The sequence below is a fragment of the Urocampus carinirostris genome, chromosome 13 (genome assembly GCF_059441175.1).
Source record: "Urocampus carinirostris isolate Australia breed hairy pipefish chromosome 13, RoL_Ucar_1.0, whole genome shotgun sequence".
Taxonomy (NCBI): Eukaryota; Metazoa; Chordata; class Actinopteri; order Syngnathiformes; family Syngnathidae; genus Urocampus; species Urocampus carinirostris.
Window position 1 is genome coordinate 30,930,270 of NC_142361.1, and position 24,605 is coordinate 30,954,874.

General features: G+C 38.4%; 1 protein-coding gene across 1 annotated transcript in view; it reads right to left on the reverse strand.

The window, feature by feature from the left end:
• vps8 (VPS8 subunit of CORVET complex) overlaps positions 1-24,605 on the reverse strand; it is a 46,349-nt gene that overhangs the window by 7,429 nt on the left and 14,315 nt on the right. Inside the window, exons 16-39 of the mRNA XM_088351581.1 lie at positions 23,581-23,616; positions 23,361-23,451; positions 22,146-22,192; positions 21,984-22,073; positions 21,685-21,731; positions 20,484-20,706; positions 20,276-20,365; positions 18,761-18,812; positions 18,638-18,680; positions 17,721-17,793; positions 16,323-16,436; positions 16,037-16,108; positions 14,833-14,952; positions 13,256-13,312; positions 12,894-12,976; positions 11,490-11,574; positions 11,267-11,365; positions 9,277-9,366; positions 7,409-7,455; positions 7,191-7,335; positions 5,731-5,820; positions 3,883-4,029; positions 2,378-2,426; positions 1,017-1,099 (exon numbers count right to left, since the gene is read on the reverse strand). Of these exons, the coding sequence (XP_088207707.1) occupies positions 1,017-1,099; positions 2,378-2,426; positions 3,883-4,029; positions 5,731-5,820; positions 7,191-7,335; positions 7,409-7,455; positions 9,277-9,366; positions 11,267-11,365; positions 11,490-11,574; positions 12,894-12,976; positions 13,256-13,312; positions 14,833-14,952; positions 16,037-16,108; positions 16,323-16,436; positions 17,721-17,793; positions 18,638-18,680; positions 18,761-18,812; positions 20,276-20,365; positions 20,484-20,706; positions 21,685-21,731; positions 21,984-22,073; positions 22,146-22,192; positions 23,361-23,451; positions 23,581-23,616 (2,073 nt within the window). The remainder of the gene's footprint in view (positions 1-1,016; positions 1,100-2,377; positions 2,427-3,882; positions 4,030-5,730; positions 5,821-7,190; positions 7,336-7,408; positions 7,456-9,276; positions 9,367-11,266; positions 11,366-11,489; positions 11,575-12,893; positions 12,977-13,255; positions 13,313-14,832; positions 14,953-16,036; positions 16,109-16,322; positions 16,437-17,720; positions 17,794-18,637; positions 18,681-18,760; positions 18,813-20,275; positions 20,366-20,483; positions 20,707-21,684; positions 21,732-21,983; positions 22,074-22,145; positions 22,193-23,360; positions 23,452-23,580; positions 23,617-24,605) is intronic.

Below are 24,605 nucleotides of genomic sequence, written 5' to 3' on the forward strand. Positions count from 1 at the left end.
GGCAGAGTGGGAAAGAGAGGGAAAAAAGAGGGGAGATAGCGAGAGAGAGAGAGAAAGGGATACAAAAATAAAGGAAGAAAAGAGAAAGACAGTAAAAAAGAGAAAAAGAAAGAGTGAAAGTGAGGGAGAGAATGGAGAATGAGAGAGCAAGAGAGAGAGAGAGGGAAAAAGAAAGTAGAGAAAAAGAGAGTGAGAAAGAGATAGACAAAAAGACACAAAGGAAGAGAGAAAGCGAGGCAAAGGGAGAAAGAATCAGTAAGAAAGTAGAAAAAAAGAGTGAAGGAAAAAAGGGAGAGAGAGAGAGAGAGAGAGAGAGAAAGGGATCAAGAAATAAAGGGAGAAGGAAAGGCAGAAAGAGAGAAGGAGGGGAGAAAGACAGAGGAAGAAAGAAAAAAGAAAGAGGGTAAGAAAGAAAAAAGGAGAATGAGAGAGAAAAATTGATAGAAGAAAGGGAGAAAAGAGGGGAGATAGCAAGAGAGAGAGAGTGAGAAAGAAACAAAGGAAGAAAAAAAAGAGTAAAAAGTAGAGAAAAAGAAAGAGTGAAAGTGAGAGAGAGAAGGGAGAATGAGAGAGCAAGAGAGAGAAAAAGAATGAGAGAAAGGGAAAAAAGAAAAACAGAGAAAAAGGAGAATGAGAGAGTGAGAAAGAAAGGAAGAAAAAGAGAGAAAGAGTAGCAGAGATAGAAAACAAGAGGAAAAGAGAAAGAAAGAAAAAACAAGTAAAACAGAAAGAGAAAGGGAGAGAAAAATACAGAATGAAAACGAGGGAGAAAAGTATCAAGAAAGAAAGAGGAAGCAGGGTTCAATTGACTCAGTCGACCACTAAATCACAATGACGGAGGACTGCTGAGCTATTTGCAGAACACCTTAACCGTCCTCAAGGGGCACCACGTTGGGGACCCCTGATGTAGTATTTTTGGAAGGAGTAGTGAGTAATGACTTTTTTACAGTAAATCAACAACAATTCTAATCAATTCTAAACATGTTTTCACAAATGTATACATAAAGTCTCCATACCTGCAGTATCCGCTGGATGATAGCAGGCAATGAGACCAGGCTGCTCATATTATTGAGAACATTCATGGTCAGGTCCTTTAAGACTGAAAAACACAGAATTAGATGACATTTACAGTTTCGTGTGTAGGGATTTTTCTAGCTTTTATTTTGAAAATCGTTAGGATTGAAATGAATTGTTTTACTGCAATCAGTAAACGAATTTGCTTCTAGGTGTTGCTTGTGCTCCACCATAAATATTTTTTCTCTGAAGGATGCTAGAATTTCCGACACTGATGAAAAAATAAAAAAAAATAAAAAATTATGTTATTAAGTTCTTTGAGTTCTGATATGAATTAGTAATCCCAAGAAAATGGAATCAATGAACCAGGCCGTTTGAAATAGAACACACAATTAATTAACACAGGGAATCACTGATAAGAAAAAAAAGAGGGGAGGGGGCGGAGATTATGGAAGTTTTTGACTGCTGAAAGTCAATTTGGGGAGATTCCCTTGTACAGAAAAAAACCTCTCATTCCCAAGAACCTGCAAACATGGAGTTAAATCTATAGCCGTCACCTTACTTGCGTTGTGGAGAGATTTGGTATCGTGCTACGGATGGTCGCAACATATGGCCCACGTGCTGAAGAGAGCAGGCCTGCTTGATGCGCCCACCACGCGAGGCGGAAAAAAGACAGTGAGCTATTGACCTCTTTTTATATGGACCAGGGACGCTTGACCAGATCATGCTCTATGGGCGGTCTAAGATATCTGATACTGTCAGTATCAGGTGACGGTGTTTGAAATGGCTAAACTTGTTAGAAAGCCAAAGAAGTGAGAAATTTGCGTCATGTTCTGTACTTGAGAATGTCCCTCCAATCGACATAATTTCATACGGTGAGAATATTATTTAAATTGGATATTTTAATTACATTCAAAACTTCATGTTACCAAATTTCATTATGGTACATGTCCGGGAACTGTCCAAAAGGGGACGCCGTTATTCCATATATTCCAAAGTGAGTTATTTGAAACAAAGGAGGTGGAAGTCATTTTTGTGATGGACTTATTTGCTATTTGAAAAATAGCTACAATTTTTCAAGATCCAGTAAAAAGTGGCGATCAAATGTGAATTCGAATATTTTAAAAACCAAATTCATACACATATACTGCTTGGGTCACTGACGTTTATTTTGTTTTTTGAATGAGCTTTTCCAAAATAAAAGAATATGTTATTACTGTGTTGTTACCATGGTAACCACTAAAACGTCTGCTTTGTATAAGGGAACAAAGTGATGAAAGACCCTCCTGATTTCTCATTGCATTTAAAAAGCATTTTTCCTAGAAAACCACAACCACTTGTATTTACATAGATCTTTTTTTACCTTGTTTCTGAGGAGCCATCATTGTTTCCAACAAAGAAAACCAGAGCTCCTGTATAAAAGAAGAAAGAAACATAGGGGTGGGGGATATACGATATTAGATCTCTAAAGACGTAATAAGCTTTAGACCGGAAAATAAGGGAAGGATCATTAAATCCGGCCCACTATATTCAAGTGAAAACCTAATATTAAAGCACTGTGACCTTGTACATCTTAATTCTAGAATAGGGGTCTCCAACCTTTTTCAAGCGTCGAGATTCTTTTGGCTACTTATTAGCGCAAAGGGCACCGCGTTTAATATACATTTCTCAAAGAACAACTTACCTTGTACTATTTACTATGCTGTTACTGTCTTATTACCAGGTTAATTATAGCAAGTAGAAAGAAGAGAGGGAATAAAAGACAAAAGACAGTGAAAGACAGAGAAAGACAGAGAAAGAAAGAGAGAGAAAAAGAAAGATAGATAGATAGATAGATAGATAGATAGAGAGTGGAAGAAATAGAGATAAAGAGAGCAAGAAAAGGGAGATAGACAGAGAGAGAGAGAAAGAAAAAGGAGAAAGAGAAAAAAGGGAGAAAGACAAATGAAAGCCGGGAATGTAGAGAAAGCAAAAGAGTGAGAACAGAAGAAAAGGAGACTTAAATAGATATAAAGAAAAATTGAAATAGAAAGAGAAACAAAAAAGAAGAAGAATAAATTGAAAAAGAGAAAAAATAAAAGGGGAAATGGTAAAATAGAGAGAAAAATGACAAAAACAGAGGAGAAAGAGATAGAAATAGTAGGGAAAAAAGAGACAAGAGATAGAGAGGGAGAGACAAAGAAAGGAGGAAGAGAGAAAAAGAAAGTGAGAAAGTAAGGGAGAAAGACAAATGAAAGCCGAGAGTGTAAGAGAAAGAAAAAGAACGATAAAGAAAGAAAAGGAGACATAAATAGATAGAAAGAAATATGTAAATAGAAAGAGAAACAGAAAAGAGGAGGAAGAGACATAAAGTGAGAGAGGGAAGAAAATAAAAAAGAAATGAAAATAAAAAGGAGATGTAAAATAAAGAGAAAAATGACAAAAACAGAGGAGACAGAGATAGAAATAGTTGGAAAAAAATAGAAAGGGAGAAAGGGAGAGAAGGAATGAGTGAGAGAGAAAACAGAGAAAGGAAGATAGATGAAAGAAAAAAAAAAAAACAAAGAAATAAAGGAACAAAGAAATAAAGAAAAAGATAAATAAATAGCGAAAGAAAAGAGACAATGAATGAAAGAACGAAAGACGGAAAGAGAAAAAGAAAGAAAAGAAGAGAAGAAGTAGGGTTCATTTGACTCAGTCAACCCAAAAAAATCATTTGACTAAAAAAAAAAAAAAAATCACAATGACCCAGCACTAATCATCTATTCTAAGAACAGGTCAGCTGTCCTCGGAGGGCTCCCGGGTGTCCGCGGGCACCAGGTTGGAGACCCCTGTTCTCAAACCCAACCAGAAAAATAATATAGCCCTAATACTTTGCAATGGAAATACCTTGATTTGCGGCTGCTGGAGTTTCTGAGAGTTACGATGACCTAAGGCGATGAGATTGTTCAATGAAAGTTCCACTTTCTTCAATATGGCTTCCTCATTCTCTCTCCCTTCATCAATAGCCAGAAGAGAAAGCTCCTCTTTCAATGCCTAGGTAGGAACATATTAGCAGTCAAAAATAAATACAGTGAAGTATTTCAACACCCTGCTATTTTGCTATTTCTCCTACTTAGAAATCATGGAGGGGTCTGAAATTTTTATCGTAAGTGCATGTCCACTGTGAGAGAGATAAACTAAAAAGAAAAATCCAGAAGTCACAATGCATGATTTTTTTAACGATGTATTTGTGTGATACAGATGTAAATAAGTGTTTGATCACCTCTGTATCATCGAGAATTCTGACCCTGAAAGACTTTTTAGTCCGCCCATTAGAAGTCCACCAGCAATCCTGATTCAGATGAACCTGTTTGAGGTCCTTAGCTGCATAAAGACCCCTGTCCACCCCATACAATCAGTAAGACTTTAACTTGTAACATGGAGAAGACCAAAAAGACACCAGAGACAAAATTGCACACCTCCACAAGGCTGGAAAGGGCTACGGAGCAATTGCCAAGCGGCTCGGTGAAAAAAGGTCCACTGTTGGAGCAATCATTAGAAAATGGAAGAAGCTAAACTTGACAGTAAATCTCAATCGGAGTGGAGCCCCATGCAAGATATCCCCTCGTGGGGTCTCAATGCTTCTAAGAAAGGTGAGGAATCAGACAGGAACTGGTCAGTGACCTGAAAAGAGCTGGGACCACCGTTTTCAAGGGTACTGTAGGTAAAACACTAAGACATCATGGTGTGAAATCATGCATGGCACAAAAGGTTCCCCTGCTTAAACCTTCACATGTCAAGGCCCTTCTTAAGTTTATATAAGAGTATTTGGATGATACAGAGGAGTAATGGGAGAAATGACTGTGGTCAGATGAGACCAAAATAGAACTTCTTGGTCTTAAATCCACTAAGCGAGTTTGGAGAAAGAAGAATGAAGAGTACAATCCAAAGAACACCATCCCTACTGTGAAGCATGGGGGTGGTAGCATCATGATTTCGGAGTGTTTTCCTGCACATGGGACAGGACAAATGCCCTGCTTTAAAGAGAGGATGACTGGGGCCGTGTTGTGAGATTTTGGGGTCTTCCCTCGGAAGGAGCATTGTAGATGGCTGGGTCTTCCAACACGACAACGTCCGGAAGCACAGGACCAGGAAAACCAAGGAGTGGCTCAGTAAGAAGCATATCAAGGTTCTAGCATGGCCCAGCCAGTCTCCAGACCTGAACCCACTCGAAAATCCGGGTTTCTCAGGGACAGCCTGGAAACCTGACTGATCTAGAGAAGATCTGTGTGGAGGAATGGGCCAAGATCCCTCATGCTGTGTGTGCAAACCTGGTGAAAGACTACAGGAAACATTTGACCTCTGTAATAGCAAACAGTACCAAATATTAACATTCATTTTCTCAGGTGTTCAAATACGTATTTGCAGCTATATCACACGAATAAATCGTTAAAAATCATGCACTGTGATTTCTGGATTTTTCTTTTTAGTTTATCTCTCCCACAGTGGACATGCACATACAATGGAAATTTCAGACCGCTCCATGATTTCTAAGTGGGAGGAATAGAAAAATAGCAGGGTGTCGAAATACTTAGTTTCTTCACTGTGTGTAAAAAAACACAAAATTATTTGTTCAGTCTAACTACGAGTGTTACAACTATCTCTTGGTAGCAACCATCCTCAGTTATCCAACTCCTTATTAATTCGGTATTTATATTTGAAATATCAAGACTTCTAGGTAAAAAAATCCATTACCTGCAATAAGACTGCAAATGCTCCAGAAAAGTCTCCCTTCTTCTCGAGAAGATAGCCCGTAGCTTCGCTGTGGTGGTGCTTGTTGGTGATCTTAAGAATATATAAAAAGAACTTTAACACAACCCTCAAAACCTCAAAATGAATGAAGACTATGAATATAAATGGTATACTTCTTATATGTCAGAGATGATTGAATAAAATCATGCATGGAAAGATAAAATGTAATTTGAGCTGGTACAGTGGAGTAAGTAGGCGGATGCAGAGGATACACTGTATACTGTATCCTACAGCTTTAGGAAAGTGAAATTTAAGACCTTTTAAGACATTTTATTGCCTTATGAAATCAAATTTAAGACCAACTTGACAATTAAAACGGACAAAGAAAATAAAATTTGAAAGATTACAAGCTGCAAGTAGTGAAATATTCGGCCCAAAAACAGTAAGTTTGTAAATCTTGGAAGCTATTGCCAAGAAGCAGAAATGATGTCTGACATGAGGGAGGTGGAAGGAGGAAGCCGCGCTTCTTTTACCCCAACACCGAGGAGGAACATTTCTTTAGATTAAGTGATTTGTAGTTAAACTGATAGTTTGGCAAGCATTTTGTTGATCTAAATAATTACTTGGGTAAAAGTAAGTACGTGCTGTGTAGATATTGGACAAAAGGGAAAATAAAAGAGAGAGAGCGAGAGCGAGAGAGAGAATGTCAGGAACAAAAGAGATAAAAAAAAGAAATAGTGAGAGAGGGGGGAACAGATAGAGAGAGAGACAGAGAGGGGGGAGAGAGAGAAAGAGAGAGAGAGAACGATAGAGAGAGAAAAAGAGAGAGAGAGAGAGAGAGAGAAAGACAGAGACAGAGAGAAAATGTGAAAAACAAGAGAGATAAAAAGAGAAATAGTGAGAGAGGTGGAAAGAGAGAGAGAGGGAGAGAGGGGGGAAGAGAGAGAGAGAAACAGAGAGAGAAAGAAAAAGAGAGAGAAAGAGAAAGGAGAGAGAGAGAAAAAGAAAGATGGAAAAGAAAGAAAGGGAGATAGACAAATGAAAGCCGAGAGTGTAAGAGAAAGTAAAAGAGTGAGATGAAAGAAAAGGAGACATAAATAGATAGAAAGAAAAACAGAAGAGGAGAAAGAGAAAGAAAGTGAGAGAAGAAAATAAAAAAGAAAGAAAGAGAAAAAGAGAGCTGGAGAGAAAAAGAGAGAGCGATAAAGGAGAAAGAGAGAAAAAGAAAGATGGAAAAGAAAGAAAGGGAGAAAGACAAATGAAAGCCGAGAGTGTAAGAAAAAGCAAAAGAGCGAGAAAGAAAGAAAAGGAGACATAAATAGATAGAAAGAAAAACAGAAGAGGAGAAAGAAAGTGAGAGAGAGAAGAAAAGCAGTAAGAAAGACAAAAAAGGAGCTGAGAGAAAGAGAGAGAGAGATAGATAGAGAGAGTTTATACAAAAAAATAACGATTTTCTACTGTACCTGAACCGCCTCCTCCAATTTCAAGTGCTGTGCCGATTCGAGGAAACTCAAGAGCTGTTGAGGGGCGAAACGGCACAACAAGTCCAACAGACGCATGTGAAGATCATCTTCCAGAGGAAGAGTGCTTCCTGGATGATGACGATCCCTAAAAAACAGATTTCACTGAAAAATTATATTTGAAAAAGACGGAAGAAATACATACGAGAAAGGAAACAAACCACGACTCCATGAATGAGCTTAGAAACTTGAAGAGTAGCTCGCCGTCCTACAAAAACAAAACACAAAATGACTACTATGAAAACACAATTTCAGAGGGAGACATCAACAGGGTTACAGTGTCCCTACCGTGTGATGTCTTCACTAGGGCTGCAACAACCAATCGATGAAATCGATTTTTAAAAGCATTGGCAACTAATTACTTTGCCCTGTTGCGCGATTTATCAGCAACTAAACACGCTAAATCAATGCAAATACTGCAATCGACATTTCGTTCTGTGTACATTGTTACACAGAATGACAATACAAGGAAATTATTATTATCATTATTGGATCTCGTGGTGAAGTTGTACGCTTGTAGTACCACTTTGGTCCGGCAGAGGGCGCTGGAGGCCATTGGTAATTTTCCCAAGACACATATCTATGTGCAAACAATAAACTGCTGTAATGTATCATTTATTATACTCTCACGCCACCTAGCGAACAACATTATACACTGCATTTAAATATGTGATTACTGCCTAGGACAATCAGAATGGGCTTACGTGCACGTGTTTTATTCTATCCTCCAATCAGAAATCTATGAAACAGTACAAGAAAGTGGCTCACGCCTCCAGTCAGTGGGACTATTTCGTCGCAATCCAAGAGTACAATTTTGCCTTGTTTCAATGTGCTTGCTTTTCTTTAATAAACGAGTTTGATTGTAACTCAAAAGTCTCTTATTTCATCTGGAAATCGTTTTGAACCTGACAGCCCTTATTTTTGGAATAATGAAATCAATGTCTTTTAAGACTTGTTAAGGATCCGCAGTGAAGGATTTTATCTCATCTCATCTCATCAGCCGTACCGCTTATCCTCATTAGGGTCGCGGGGGGGCTGGAGCCCATCCCAGCCATCTCCGGGCAGTGGGCAGGGGACACCCTGAACTGGTTGCCAGCCAATCGCAGGGCACACAGGGACAGACAACTCATTCGCTCATTCACACCTAGGGACAATTTGGACCGGCCAATTCACCTGAAATGCATGTTTTTGGAACGTGGGAGGAAACCGGAGTGCCCGGAGGAAACCCACGCAAGCACGGGGAGAACATACAAACTCCGCACAGGATGTCTGGAGCTGGATTTGAACCCACGACAGGTTCCCATGACATGAACTGTGCCGCACAAGCGCTAACCACTGCGCTGCCGTGCTGCCAGGATTTTAAACATTTGACTATAAAAGATTTTATACGATTAAATACAAGTGCAATAAATATTTTCACAGAGAAGGCTTAAGTTCAATGAGCAGTGAAAGTTCAGGGCAGGAGATGTTGTTTACAAGAGTGGCGGGAGCTGACGTTAGGCTGATAAGATAATCAGCACATCCGACGACGCAGAGGGGCCCTGGTGACGGGGGACGGCAGGCGATGTTTGGAGAACAAGGCCCTGATGACGTGGAAGCGCTCGGGATGTTTTGACCATTTCAGAGATCGAGGCGAGGGGGTGGACTCCACATGGGGGTTTCCCTAGCACGCCTATGGGAGGAGCCGGCACACCAGCTTGCGGAAAAAAATTGGGAGAGGAGGCTTGACGGAGACTCAAGCGACACTAATTCGGCTAATTCGATGGAGTTCACTTAGCTAAATTATTTTAGAAATTAAATCTGCCCCCGTGTGGAAATGCCGGTCTCTTGTCCATATTTTCCCCATCAAGAAACGAGCGAGCATTGTTAGGTGAATGCAGGTTGTGTTTGGTTAATGGAGTCAGATAACTAATTCGAAGAATTTGGTAAACGGTACATTTTAATATATTTAATTCCTAACAGCGGGAACCCTGAATTATAACAATAATTAGCAAATAAAACAAGGCCGTTTGTGTGCACTATACGTTACCGGAAGTTGCGAAATGATTTCATCCACTTGGTCAGCAAAGTGACACACAACCAGGTCAGCAGACATGCTGGAATCAAAGACGATCAGTTCCTGTGAATGCATTTTGGAGAAAACACTCCTGTTACATTTATAGAAGAAGAAAAAATAAATGCTTCTTCTTTTTCAGAGAATCTAATAAACTGAGCTCTATGTTGCAGTAAATTACTCCAAAATGTTTTTTGTTTTTTTTTCAAGAGAAAACAGACGCTCCCCTACTTATGAAAAACGGTAGATATGACAAAAATTTCAGGATGTCGAAAAATATATAAGTTCAATTTTGTATTGTGTGCACCTTTTTCCGAGTACACAACAGCACTGTAGTGCTTCTTTCCGCCACTACTGGCGTGTGGCGCTGTAAGAGGTCACCCAGCATCCAACCGGAAGAAGACATCCACTTCCTCTTCCTAGTTCATGTGTAAACAAACTATCTCCAGCACGCTAAGAATTCTGACATTTTTATTGTTTAATATCTCGTGCATCCCTTTGAAGGATTTTACACATTTTACTATAAAGGATTTTATACGATTAAATACAAGTTACATTTATCCAGTGCAATGAAGATTTTCACCGGGTAGGCTGAAGTTCAATGACAGGTCACGCTATCCGAATGCGGAACGTTTTGGCTGGGGAATTTTGATAACAGGACTCTGACGGGGGGACGACAGGCGATGTTTGGAGAACAAGGCCCTGATTACGTAGAAACGCTCTGCTGTTTTGAGTTTCTCCAGACATTGAGGCGAGGGGGTGGACCCCACGTGGGGCACGCCCATGGGAGAAGTTGGCGCACCAGCTTGCGGAAAAAAACGTAGGCAGTGGAAGAAAGGAAGAAGATCGAGAGAGGAGGCTTGACGGAAACTCGAGCGACACTAATTCGTCCAATTCAATGGTGTTCGCTTAGTTAAATTGTTTAAGAAATTAAATCGGCCCCCATGTGGAAATGCCGGTCTCTTGTCCATATTTTCCCATCAAGAAACGAGCGTGCATTGTTAGGTGAATGCAGGTTGTGTTTGGTTAATGGAGTCAGATAACTAATTCGAACAATTTGGTAAACGGTACATTATAATATACCTAATTCCTAACACCTTCAATATGGTTGTTGTAAAGTGTAAAGGAGAAGCGAGCCACGTTTTACCACGGAGGAGGACCTCTTGAAGTGCATCTCCCAAAGGTAAGTTAAACTCAACTTTATTTATCTTTATAGAGCAGAGGTCCCCAAACTACGGCCTACAGGCCGGATGCGGCCCGCCTCCACATTTGGTCCGGCCCCCTGAACAATACCAGAAAGCATTTTGATTGTTTTTTTCATATATGTGTATTTGTATTTGATAATAACGTTGGACTTTTGCAATAAAATGTTCCTTAGTTATGAACTATTTTCATTATTAATTATTAGTTATTAACTATTTTATACGGCGCAAAAAGGGTTGCTGACGAGTTAAAATGTTATATTTGGGGATTTCAGTGTTGTTTTGTAAAGCAGAGAAAAGTGAAGTAACAATATATCACCACTAAATGACATAGTCTCACAGGTCAGAGAAGGGTGTTTGGGGCAAGTCTCACGTGATTTAATGAGACTTGTTCAAAAAATCACTCTTAATGTAAACAAGTAAATGGTGTCGTGTGAGACTGACATTTACCATCTATTTTGTTGTTTACATTTAGGCACTCCTGCAATCATCACACTTTTTCTGTTACAAACTGACCCCGGCTCCTCATCAGAGAAGGGAAAAGTTAGGTGGCCCTCACAGGAAAAAGTTTGGGGACTCCTGTTATAGAGCATATTATTTTATGAAATGTTTATTTTTTAGTACAAAACAATACAGGTTACTTATTCAAACCTTAAACATACAAAATATAGCACTGAAGCAACTTACGAAGTAATTCAACTTACAAAGGATCGTCCGGATCTCGTTCGTAAGTAGGGTAGCGTCTATAGTGCATTTGAGCTGACCTGTAAATGTTGCAGTGTTATATTCTTGATTGATAGTTTCTCTTCAGAGCTGAGGCTTGACATTGACATCAATTGGTGGATATAGTTAAAGATATCCCCCTTCACGTACAGACAAAAAAATACAATTTATACTTTATATAACTTTTCAATACATTTCTTTAGTATATTTATGAGATTACGAAAACCACCCAATATCATTTTCATACAACTGAAGTTATTTTACCTTTCTCAGCGGGTCTTTTAGGTAGCAGTCGATGGTCTTGTCATACATGTGTTTCTTCTCATAAAGAAACTCCAAAATTTGGAAGCTGGTTTGTCAGAAGGTGGGGAAAAGATCAGGATTGCAACGGAGAAGGAAATTCATTTTTGCAATAGATGCGGAATTAATAGTAACACACTGTTATTACACTGTAGTTACTGGATAGTTATAGTTTGAGGATCCGGTGGTGAAGTTAATGAACCTTGAGTTTGATCTATCTTTATGCTTACATCTAATGGGTATATTCCCATTTTAATTCAAATGTTAAAAACATTATTATCATTGGGCGGGTATTGATACCAGGCGTTGCTATTATGCCGATACCAGGCCATAATTCTGATACTCAAAACAGCTATCAACATCAGCCGCCAACATTAAGTTGTGTGTGGCTTACAGATGACCATCAAGATTTACGAAATCATGATACAGTGTATAAAAAATGTGGACTTAATTGATAGGGGGGGGGAATCCAAGAAAATTACCATTCATACAATATAATGTAAATGGCTGAATTCCAATATGAAAATCTTTGTTTTTGGGGACATTTTTATACAAAAGTATCAATAGTATTGGCAGTGTCTGAAATAATGTCTTTCTAGACTCCCGGGGCATGCATCTTTTACGTTTTTTTTAGATTCTTGTTTTTTTTTAATTTACAAATAAAACGTTTTATTCCAATTACGAAATCTTCGATTTTTGGAAATTTCGGTTTGTTTGGAAATTTGCATACTCAGCAGCCAATCAGAAGCCTGCATCAAATAAGTTCGTACTTCCGGACTTTTCCGAGCGTTATAAGGTCGTGCATTTGCATATCATTTTCCAAAGTAGATGCACAGAGAACACAAGAAAAATGGTAAAGTGGTTAGGGATAAAGCCAAAACCTCAGCCCCAGAAGAAAGATTCAAAAGAAGCTAACAAAATGTATGACGTTACAAAACGTTAACGTACATTAAAAGCGTCGTGGAAAGAGGAGTTCACGTGGCTTGTAGCAGACGACGCAACGCAAATATTGCATGAATGAAGATGAGTTAATACAGTTACATACTGATGGCAGATGGAAAACAGCGATGTCATATACATGCAATGAATGTTGTAAGTAGATTTATAATAAACTTAATTTTGAAGTGTTCTGTTATATATTCTGATGATCAATCCTTAATACTTTGCAACAATGTTTTTTTTGTGTTTCAAAGTGTGAAAAATGAGGCAGGCAACTTTTCAGAGTTGTCTGCTAACTTTTTGTCCTGAGTTTCAGACACTGGCACTACTTATCCATATTGGGGAGTAGTGCAGAGGTAAAAAGGAATCCAAAATCCCTATCAAAATGTTTTCATAGACCTATTACAAATCATATTGTCATATACTTACAATTTGGCTCTCTGTGATAAAGTCAACAACTTTTCCTCATCAAACTGGACCACACCGCCCACTTGGAGCAGCTGTAGCAGAACCTTGGAATCAATAACATGAAATCCCAGTCACTACATTGTCCAACAAAATCGGGTTTCATTTAACTGGAAAGAAAAACTCATTCATTTTACTGAATTATTTTATGAGTTTTTTACACCAAAGTCAAGGCTGGTTAATTTTTAAACAGACTTCCATCAGATTTTCTCTTTTGTCAAAGCCAAAGTGTGAATGTACCCTTAGCTAAACCGTAAATATCTAGGGATTATCTCCATGGCAACGACAATAAATCGGCAAATTTCCCTCTAAATCGTATCACAGACCTGCTGCCGTTCGGTATGTCGAGAAGCATCATCGGATCTGCAGAGAAACTCCAAGACCTTTCGAAAATACAATAAAGATGGTTCATGTAAACGGTGTGTGGTCGCAGTTTTACACTAAATTACTCCTTAGGTTGAGACCACCCCCTAGCGCCCCTTAAACCACACCCCGAAAAAAAAAAAAAAAAAATTGACAAGACACATATTTATAAAAGGTATATTATGTTTGTCAATTGCACAAATGCTCAAACAGAAATAGAAATACACTATATACATAGAAGTGGAAAATATTTATCAAAAATGCTGAAATAAGAAATACAAATGCATTATATACAAACAAATGGCAAACAGTTATCAAAATGCTTAAATAATAATTACAAATACACCGCATGCATAAAAATGGCAACTATTTATCAAAATTGTGAAGAGAACAATATTATAAAGTAATAAATTTGACTTATTTTCTGATACTCGCAAGGTTTCTTCATTTGCCTTATGCTGAGGTTTTTGTGTTTTTCCTTGCCCTTATGTAGGTTTTAGATCAGGGAATGTGTCAGGTTCATTGGCCGGTCCAAATTGTCCCTAGGTGTGAATGAGCGAGTGAGTTGTCCGTCTCTGTGTGCCCTGTGACTGGCTGGAAACCAGTTTAGGGTGTCCCCTGCCCATTGCCCAGAGATGGCTGGGATGGGCTCCAGCACCCCCGTGACCCAACTGAGGATAAGCGGTGCAGATAATGGATGGATTGTTGAAGGTTCTCATGCCGTCCCCGATGTGTCATGGAAAAAATGCCGCCCCGCCCACCTCGCCTGTGCCTAAACCCGCCACTGTAATTAGGAAACAGTATTTTCCAAGTCACAGTAGTTACTCAGTCATGTCTGTAGAGGAAAGTCAAGTCACATTTATTTGCGACGCCGTTAATCACGAGTAGTCTCAAAGGGCTGCACAGACCAAAAAATATTGCTAATCACAGACTATTATTACATCATCCCCTGATCTACAACCCACATGAAGGCAAGGAAAAACTCAAAAACTATAGCATGAGGAAAGTCGAGTCAAGTCATGTTTATTTGAATAGCCCTTAATCACAAACAGTCTCAAATGGCTGCACAGGCCACAGACTATTATTACACCATCCCCTGATCTAAATCCTACATGAGGGCAGGGAAAAACTCAAAAACCTTAACATGAAGTGAATGAATAAACCTTGAGAAGGGACCACACATGAGGTCATCCCCCTTCCAGGATGTCCAGGCTGCAACAGAGGTTGCAATAACAAATAATACACAGATATGGTCAACATGAAATATAGGTCAATCATAAGCTAAATAATATAAATGTGTTTTAAGCCTAGATTTAAACACTTCCACTGAGGTTGCAGATCGAATCTCAGGGGGCAGAGCATTCTACAGCAGAACGTTTTCATGACGTGTTTTGTCATCGATAGAAAACCTTTCCTCGGAAATCCACTTAGTACGTGTAATGATAGAATGAATTAACCACTAAAATCAAGGGGAATAATGTACTCTATCTTCCTGTTTTTTACCCTGGAAATAACATAAAACCTGAGAGACACAACTTACCTGGTCAAACAACTTTCTGTTTACAAATAGCGTGTTGTCCGGCTTTGATAGCTGCCTGGCCAGAAATGTGAAAAGACCGCCGACCTGGCATGGTGTAAAATCGGGATTATCCACCATTACCTGAGGGACAAAAACAAGAACATATTATACAGTGACAATGACGGTTGGGTTTGCCAATTACACAGGACTTATCCTACTGGGCTTTTTGACATGTTTTAGATTTGAATAAAAATATGACGGAAGAGCACATTCAGTGACAGACTGCTGTCAGTCTTGTTCTACGGACAGACTGAGGAGATCGTTTCTTCCTCATGCCATGAGGCTCTTTAACTCCACCCGGGGGAGTAAAAGCCCATATTAAACCACACCAATACATTTGCATATTACCCGATTTTTATTACAGTGTATTTTCCGTATTTAAATACTCTATAAAAACACTTTACATTGGGTATTTAAGTATTATATTCCTTTTCCTTTATTATTATTTTATTTTCAACACAAGGATACTACTGGAAGAGTGAATTTCCCTACGGGGATGGATAAAGTATCTATCGATCTATGACAGCAGAAGCAATGTGGTGGTAAATATGGTAGCTGAAAATAATACCGCATTTTCTCAAAACCAACAACAACAGTGTCCTCGAGGAAGGACCAAACCATACCATTTCTGAGTGAGTTAGGAAAATTTGAAAATAAACGTGCAATGAACCCCTTTTTTTAACTAGTCGATTGTTTCTATCAGGTGAAACTGCAAAACAGACTTGCAGAATTTAGTCCATGCACATTTACAATTTGAGACTATAAAATAGGTCAATCAAATATATAGTCTTGATACAAATAGATAGATACTTTATTCATCCCCGTAGGCAAATTCACACTTCCAGCAGTGTCCTTGATGAAAAATAAAATAATAAAATAAAGGATATAGGATACAAAAATACCCAATATAACGTTTTGCTATAGAGTATTTAACTAGTGCTACGGAAAATACACACTATAATAAAAATAGGGTAATATGCAAATGTGGGGGTGGGGTTTAATGAAGGCTTTTACTCCCTCGGGTGGAGTTAAAGAGCCTCATGGCATGAGGAAGAAATGATCCCCCCAGTCTGTCCGTAGAACAAGACTTAAATAGTTGGCTTTAAAACCGGATAGATGTTTTCTTTTGACAATCGTAAAACGTTGACCCTGCGTATAATTTTACCTGAAGTAAAATGTCAACGATCCTCTGCTGGTACTCGGTGGCTTGTTTGTCGTTTTTAAAGTCTTCAAAGGTCTAGAAGAAAGAAATAAGGAATACATATCTTAACCAATCCCCCTCATTTTAAATTTGAATTTTTATTCATGAATACCTCAGCACAGCTAAAACGGAACCATGGCAACAATTATTTTCAGTGTCATTGTGCACCAAATCAATTCATACCCCAAAAAGTACTACTTTCAGTATCTATAGTATAAAGTAAGAATTTATGAGTGATATGATAACTCACCATGGCAAGAACATTTAGAAATTCTCGAGTGTCAAAGTGTAGAAGTGTCTGGATGAGAGGGTAAGAGTCTGATGGCGATTCCCCCGTGTGAAGCAGAATCAGGTACTCAAAGACCTGAAAAATGAACCGAGAGTGGGTTAGCCGAGTCAAAGCTGTATAGGATGGATTTCATTTTTATTGATAGTAAAATGTAGACCAGAGGTCTCCATCATGGTGACCTGTTTTGAAAGTAGCCCACCAATGCTGGGCCATTGTGATTTTCTAGTGAAATTACTTTTTTGTGGTTGACTGAGTCAAATTAACCCTACTTCCTACTCATCTCTCTTACTCTTTCTTTTTCTTTCTTTGTTTCTCTCTTTCGCACTCTCTCTTGTTCTTTCTTTCTCTATTTCTTTTTTTTTCTATCTTTTTTCTTGCTTTCTTTTTCTATATTTCCTCTTTCGCCCTTTTCCGTCTCTTTCTCCTTTCCTTTCCTTTGTTTCTCTCTTACTTTTATTCTTCTTTCACTTTTCTCCATTTCTGTTTCTTTTACACCCTCTATTTCTCTTGCTCATTCTCTCCCCATTCTTTCTCTTTTTATTTTTCTCTCTTTCTCCCTTTTTCTCTCCCTCTCATTTATTCTTTCACTTCCTCACTTTCTTTCTTTCTCTCTGTCTTTCTCTACTTTTCTCTTTCTCTCTATCTTTCTCGACTTTTCTCCACCTTTTCTCTTTTTTTCTTTCTGTCTTTCCCGACTTTTCTTGACCATTTCTCTTTCTCTCTTTCTTTCTGTCTTTCTCTACTTTTCTCGACCTTTTCGCTTTTGCTTTCTCTGTCTTTCTCTACTTTTCCTGACCTTTTCTCTGTCTTTCGCTCTCTCCGTCTTTCTCTACTTTTCTCGACCTTTTCTCCTTCTTTCGCTCTTTCTGTCTTTCTCTACTTTTCCTGACCTTTTCTCTTTCTTTCGCTCTCTCTGTCTTTCTCTACTTTTCTCGACCTTTTCTCTTTCTTTCGCTCTCTTATTTTTTTCTCTGTCTTTCTTTCCTTTTGTATTTCTTTTCTCTCTCTCTTCCGCTCCCTCTTTCTCTCTCTTATTTGTCTTTCTTTCTTTCTGTCTTTTTAATCCCTTCTTTTGACTTGCAATAATGAACCCAGTGTTAACAAAGTAAAAACATAATAAGTAGTACAAGTTATTATTTTAGAATTTTTTATCAAACTGGGTGCCCTTTGCACTAATAAGTAGCAAAAAGTAACCCAGCGCTTGAAAAAGGTTGGAGACCCCTGATGTAGACTACAATTGACAGTCTACAAAATGTACTAATAAAAGCTCCACTCATGCAAGCGTGCTATAACTAATATTAATATGAGGTGGTTATCTGTTATTGTGCCTTAGTTTTACTCGAAATAGTTGTTAAATACCTGATTCTTGACCTGAACCACTAGGTCCTCAGGGATGTTCCCAAGAGGATACGCCCTTCCTGCAAGACAGCAACTTAAAAAAAACAAATACATGAATCCACAGCTATCTTAAAACTCATTCTAATCACTCTATGTACATTAATTACAGTTTAAGGCGGCAGGGGCGATTAATTATAGTGACCCGAAACCACTAAACATGTGATCAAACCGCTATTTACTTTTTAAATGTATGCTAAGACACAATTCTCAAACATCAGCAGCTACCCGCTAACGCTTACATTCAGTAAAAGGGTGTCCAAATGCACTCTAACTTATCAAAACCACACAAAAAAAAGTCCGTAACTGCATTAACTATTCATAACAGTGAATATCTCTAAGCACTGTGTTTTTCAGACAATCTGTAAAAAACTGTCAACAGTGCTGAAATGACTTTCCTAAAAAAGCCAAGAACTAGTATAACAATGAATTTGAGAGTCTAGACTTTTAAATGCCTTTGCACATTCGACAGGCTCTATTTTTAAAACTAATCTTAAAACCCATTTTTATTCCTTGACCCAACATGAGACTTCATCCCTGTATTATTATTTTCTATATTTTTTAAGCGTTTTCATTATTTTATGGTCTATTTAAGGTTTTTTGTTAACTATGTTTTATTTGCATACAGCACTTTGTTTTCAGGGATTTGTAAATAAAATTATATTCTAATCAAAGAAAAACTGGAGCATCTTTAAATAAATGTCTTTTAAAATACATTAAAAACTGCTCAAGAATAATATTTATAGTCAAAGTATCATTGTTTTGATTATCTTATTCAGCCACCTAAAATTTAAATGACTTTTCACGATTTTTTTACTAGCTTTGGAATTTGATCAAATTCATGGTGACCTATTCCAACCAACGTGTCAATTTAAACTTACCTGATGTACACCAAAAGTTTGTTTCCCATCACTACTTCTTCAGCTTTTCAGAGAGGATTACAGAAAGATAGATTCAGTCTTATACAAATGACTTATTAAAAAAAAAAATTAACAACGACTAACCTGTTAAGGTCCTTCCCTTCCGAAGTGGTGGGCCAATGACTGCAAAGAGTTTCTGAGGGGAAAGAAGAGATATCTTTTTTCCTTTTTTATTGCTAAAGGTATCAGATGAAGACTGTCTCGGCAGATACAAAACAATCAAATCAATTGATCATTTTTTTTCCTCCTGTCCCTATACAGACGCTGCCCTCCTTACGAACGCAATGGGTTCCGGACGATCGTTCGTAAGTTGAATTTGTTTGTAAGTAGCTTCAGTGCCATATTTTGAATTTTTAAGGTTTGTATAAGTATGTTTAAGGCGTGTATAGGTAACCTGGATTGTTTTGTACTAATTAATAAACTTATTACGAAATAATATGCTCTATAAAGATAAATAATGTTGAGTTTAACTTATTTTTGGAAGATGGGCTTCAAGAGGTCCTCCATGGTAGAGAGTGGACGAAAAAAAAGCGTTCGAACCATTTTCTCAACCGCATCAAGCTTTCTTATTCCACTTTCATTTCAAAAGAAACGGATCGCCTCTTCTTTACACTTTACACCAACTCAATTGGATGGATGCACGAGATATTAAACAATAAAAATGTCAAAGTCCTTAACACGCTGGAGATTTAGTACAGTATGTTTACACACAAACTAGTAAGAGAAGGTGGATGTCTTCTTCTGCTGGGTGACCTCTCACAGCACGACACGCCAGTAGTGGCAGAAAGAAGCACTACAATAATGTCCTGTACTCTGAAAAAGGTGCACACAATACAAAATCTAACTTACAGCAATGTCGGGATATTTTTCGACATCCCGAAAAAAATGTTCGTATCTACCGGTTTTCGTCAGTCGAATAAAGTATCTATCTATCTCTATCTGGTCGTAAGTAGGGGAGCGTCTGTAACTCAATGCAGCCTGCTCCTCAAAAGGTTTGTCCACCACATGCAGAAATCTACACTCCATCCCCATGCGAAGTAAGATGTTAGACCCTGACCCGAACCTGGCCCGAGGTTCAGGCCCAGTTCGGGCATAAAATATCAATCATGAAGTCGGGCCGGGTCATACTTCTTAATCTGTTGATGATTTTTTTTTGTTTTTAATTGTCCCATCATCATGTGTTCTGTGTCTCTTTTTCCTTGTGGAGGTACTGCACCGCATGGACGCTACCCTGGCGACTTCAGAAGGGTAATTCTTGCCGTCTCAGACAAAAACTTTTCAAGGTAGTCAAGGTAGCGTGCCTGCTGCGCACTCCGGAGCCAAGTGTACACTCTGGTGCCGGGCTTTTTGTCGTCGGAGACGGCCAAAATCAACCCACAAATAAAATATAAAAATTTGGGATTTTGTCGGGCTCGGTCGCTTAAATCAAGCTAATCTGGTTGGCTCGGGCTGGTTCGGGCTTTAATACCCTTAAGCTGGGTTGGGTCAGGCTTGATTTTTTTTTAGGCCCGAACTAACCTCTAATCCCCATCCATCTACTAGTCTGTCCATCACTTGTGAGCAGTCTACTATTGTAAAACAGAGATGGGTTAAACTTACCTCCATCGGTGTGATGTAGTCATTCATACCACTGTTGAACACGTAGATCATAGCATCATACAGTTGGTTTTCCCAACAAACTTGAACCACCTTGAATCAAACACACACACACACACACACACACACATATACAATATACGCATTGAATACAATAGAAGGGAAAATGCTGCCTTTATAACATATTATTGGATGACACACAAATACACACCTGCTGTATGTCCAAGCTTGTGACGTCCAGACGGACAATGCATCTCTCTAGATTGTCCATCAAAGCGTTGCTGTGGTAATGGGCCAAGAGATCCTTCATGATGGGTGTGGGGAGGTGACCGAGCCGGTCCATAACAATATACGACTCCAGCGACTCCAGAAAAACACCCTTGGCAACCACGTTTTCCGCAAGCCGAGAATAAAGCTGGTCAAATAGTAGATCGCTAAAATGGAAACACATACATTAATATTTGGTACCAGTACGTACATTCCTAGAAAAAGGAAAATGTGCACTAATTTCTTAACACAATATCGACGCTACAAGGATCTATTTTCAGTACTAAAAAGGAATCCTAATTACTTTGCCTTGGCTTCAACTGTATTCAAGGACCCAGGTTGATTTATACCAACTACAGGGCAATGGCAAATACTGTATGTATCTTTTCAAACAGGTACAACAAGGGTTAACAACAGCAGACCAGTACTGAAAAAATCTCACCAGCGAGACACTGGGATTTTCTAAGAAATTGGATATTTAACTGGCATGAAAAATTATTGACAAGATCAGTGTTTTTAGATACACCAAAAATTCTCCCCAAATTCCATCTCAAATTAGTTCATAATGTTAATCATTCGTTGCTCTTATTTAAGGCAGATGTTTTAGCGGTTGACTGAGTCTAATTTCACTCGACTTCTATAAATGACAACCTGGTAGTAACTTAAAAACAATATCTTTACACCACAGTAATAGCATGTTATCAAACTGGTCCACTACACAGCATCATCTCCAAACAGAAGAGCAGCTTCAGCGACAGACTTCTGTCACAGTCTTGTTCCACGGACAGACTGATGAGATCATTTCTTCCTTATGCCATGAGGCGCTTTAACTCCACCCAGGGGAGTAAAAGCCAACATTAAACCCCGCCCCCACATTTGCATATTACCCTATTTTTATTAGTGTGTATTTTCCATAGCACTATTTAAATACTCCATAGCAAAACGTTATATTGGGAATTTTTGTATTCTATATCTTTATTTTATTTTCAACACAAGGATATTGCTGGAAGTGTTAATTTCCCTACGGGGATGATAAAGTATCCATCTATCTTTCTGGTAGCCCTTTTTACTAATCAGTAGCAAGAAAGTAGCTCTCAGCTTCAAACAGGTTGGTGACCCATGTGTATCTAATAGAATATACTTACGTCCTTTGCAGCAGCAGGGAGAAGTCTATCAAGACTGGAATCAGATCCTAAATATAAAACGAGATTTTTTACAGCAAATATTAAATTTGAATATTGGTAAACAGAAGCATATTTTTTCATTCATTTGGTAGCGCTTAACACACTATTTTCAGAGGGCATTTTAAGATCACAGTCAAAATACTGATGATCGGCTAGCAACGCTAGTTACTTTTTTGGCAATCAATAATTGCTATAATAAAATTTTTCAAGGACAATTACATTGTATTGTTTTTTTAGAAATCGCAGACAATGTTACTTACATGGAAATGTTGCTCCATCACTTGAATCCGTCCTTGTTCTGGGCACCTCTTAATTGCATAATCAGCAAACTGGAACAGTATCTCCACCATCTTCAATGCAAATTAAGATAAAATTGAAGTATGATTTGAGTCACAGACATTGTGGCGATTTTCTGCACATACCTTGTCACCAACAATTCCCTTTCTTTTCAAAGGATCAACCCCGAGGCCTGGGGAAAACACAAATACATTTGCTTTACACATTAAATGTAAACATTTTAGTCCTTCTGATGTTAAAGGGCCTGCTAAATTGTGATATAACAAAGGTTAAAATCTGTAGAATGTAGGACATTTTAAAAGAAATATCTTTATTTCAGAAATAAAAACTTAATATTTCTGTCAGGACCAGAACGGAAACAGGACCCACTTGCGTGAGTGACGTTTACCACAAGTTTTATTGAAAGAGAGAGGAAGGACTGCGCCCACGATCCGGTGTTCGCTGGGCGCGGGAAGCAAGTCGCTCTCGTACTCGGATTGTGATCTGAACGCGGAAGTAGATCTTCAGTAGCGAGCGATGGCGGTGTCAGAAGCAGAAAACTGGTCAGTAACCGGGACTGGGAGAGCAAGACGTGGTCGGCGTCGGAAACGAGTCGTAAGCCAGAACGGGAGAGCAGACGTAGTCGTGAGCAAAAAGGGGTCGTAAGCCGGGACGGGGGAGCAGACGAGATCGGAATCAAAACGGGTTGTAGCCAGGGACAAACGAGAGCAAAAACGGGACAGGCTGGGGTCAGGGTCGAAAAAGGCTTGCCTTGTATACACGGAGATTCGCAAACGGACTGACAACGGGATTGACAGGACAGGGTTCAAATAGTGGCAGGGAGCCAATCAGAATCCGCGGCGGTTGGCGCCAAACAAGCAAGCACAGGTGAATAGCATTGATAATCATGACAATTTCATATTTTTAAGATGGATATTTAAAATCCGTTTAATTCCCGGTTCATGGTTTTTGAATGGTCTGTAGAAGTGTCAGATACAATCTCCAGTACTGATATCCCTCTAATGCTACTCGCCTATTCCTAACAATGATGATTATAATTAGATGAATTAGATAAAGAATGAGTACTTCTGAGGGTGTTTATGCATGTTATACAAAAATCTCCCCAATAGATCTAACAGTTTTAATCTATAAGGTTTTGGATAGGGTTTACTATGTAATAAATAACTGAAACATTTAAAAAAAGAACCTTTTTGGACTTTAATCACTTTTTCCAGTTTCCTAGGATGTCTATGAACCATTACAAACCAAATGTTATTAAAAAAATCCCTAAAACATGAGGTAAATGTGAAACCGGACAAGAAATAAACATTATTTTAATCATAAAAAATATTATCACTCACCAACAACTGCCTTAGCTGTTCGCTCATGGAAGGACCAAGCCAGAGAGAGGGCTTCAACAAAATGTTCTTGCTTCAATAAACAGTCAATGCGCTGCACATGCGAAGCAAAAAAAAAATCAAATTTCGCCAAAGAGAACAGAAAACCCAGGAGTAAGTAAATACATATCTTAAAACGAAAAGATGAAAATCAATGAAAAAAATAATCTTCATAATAAGTTACCTCTCTCCAGGTTCTGAGAGTCATGGAATGGGCTGACTGAAAGAGAAGGAAAAATAGCAATTGTAAAAAAAATAAAAATATCAATAGACCATTTAAAATTTTTTGAAGAATCAGTACGGGTGATAATTTGTTTTAACTTTCGTTTTTACATTACTGCAACTCGCGACTCAACAGTTTAAGAGAGTTTAAAAGCTTATAAGAATCTCAACCAATATTTTCCAAATTCAACAAAAACAAATGCGCGGCTATTCTAAATTCGAAAATCTAAAAATGAAAATGTGAGAGCTTAGAGAACAGGGGAACCTATGGCTCGCAAGCCATTTTTGGCTCTTTTCTTAAGTGCATATGGCTTAAAGGTAAAATGCACAATAATATAATGTGTATTAACACACCAACCATTTGTCAGACATGTGAAGCAGATACATTATCAAATAATTCTTAGTTTTTTTAGTCCGGTATATATGGAAAATACTGACGGTAACTAAGGTTTGGTTGAGTACATATAATACACAATTTCACTACAGTTTACATTCAAAATGTCACACCAACAGACCGTTTTGGCTGTAAATTGCTCAATAATCCTGTACTGTATATGGAGTCACACAAAGCATTCTAGGTTCATTGTTTGGACACTTTTTAATGAAAAGCCACATGAAACATTTTAAATACCCAGACGCTCTAGCAAGGCACCTAGAGCAATTCGATTGGGTGAGTGGTAGGAATGGGCGGAGCTATACACATGAAAGGCCGCCCGCACTCCTTCTCGCCCAGCGCTGTCTCCACTGAAGGTAAACACGTTGGTATCCTCGTTTGCAGTATTTTGTGACATTTTTTTTATAAAAGAACTGCTTGCACCCTGTTTTGAAACAATTTTATAAGACAAAAATGACGGTCAAAATGAGCCTCTTAAGTTACTGCTGAAGGGAGACAAATTTTAAGTGGTATATTTATATCGATATGGGACACAGGTTCTAGCATTAATTTCCTAGATTTTATCAAATCATCAAACTTCACACAGTGAAATA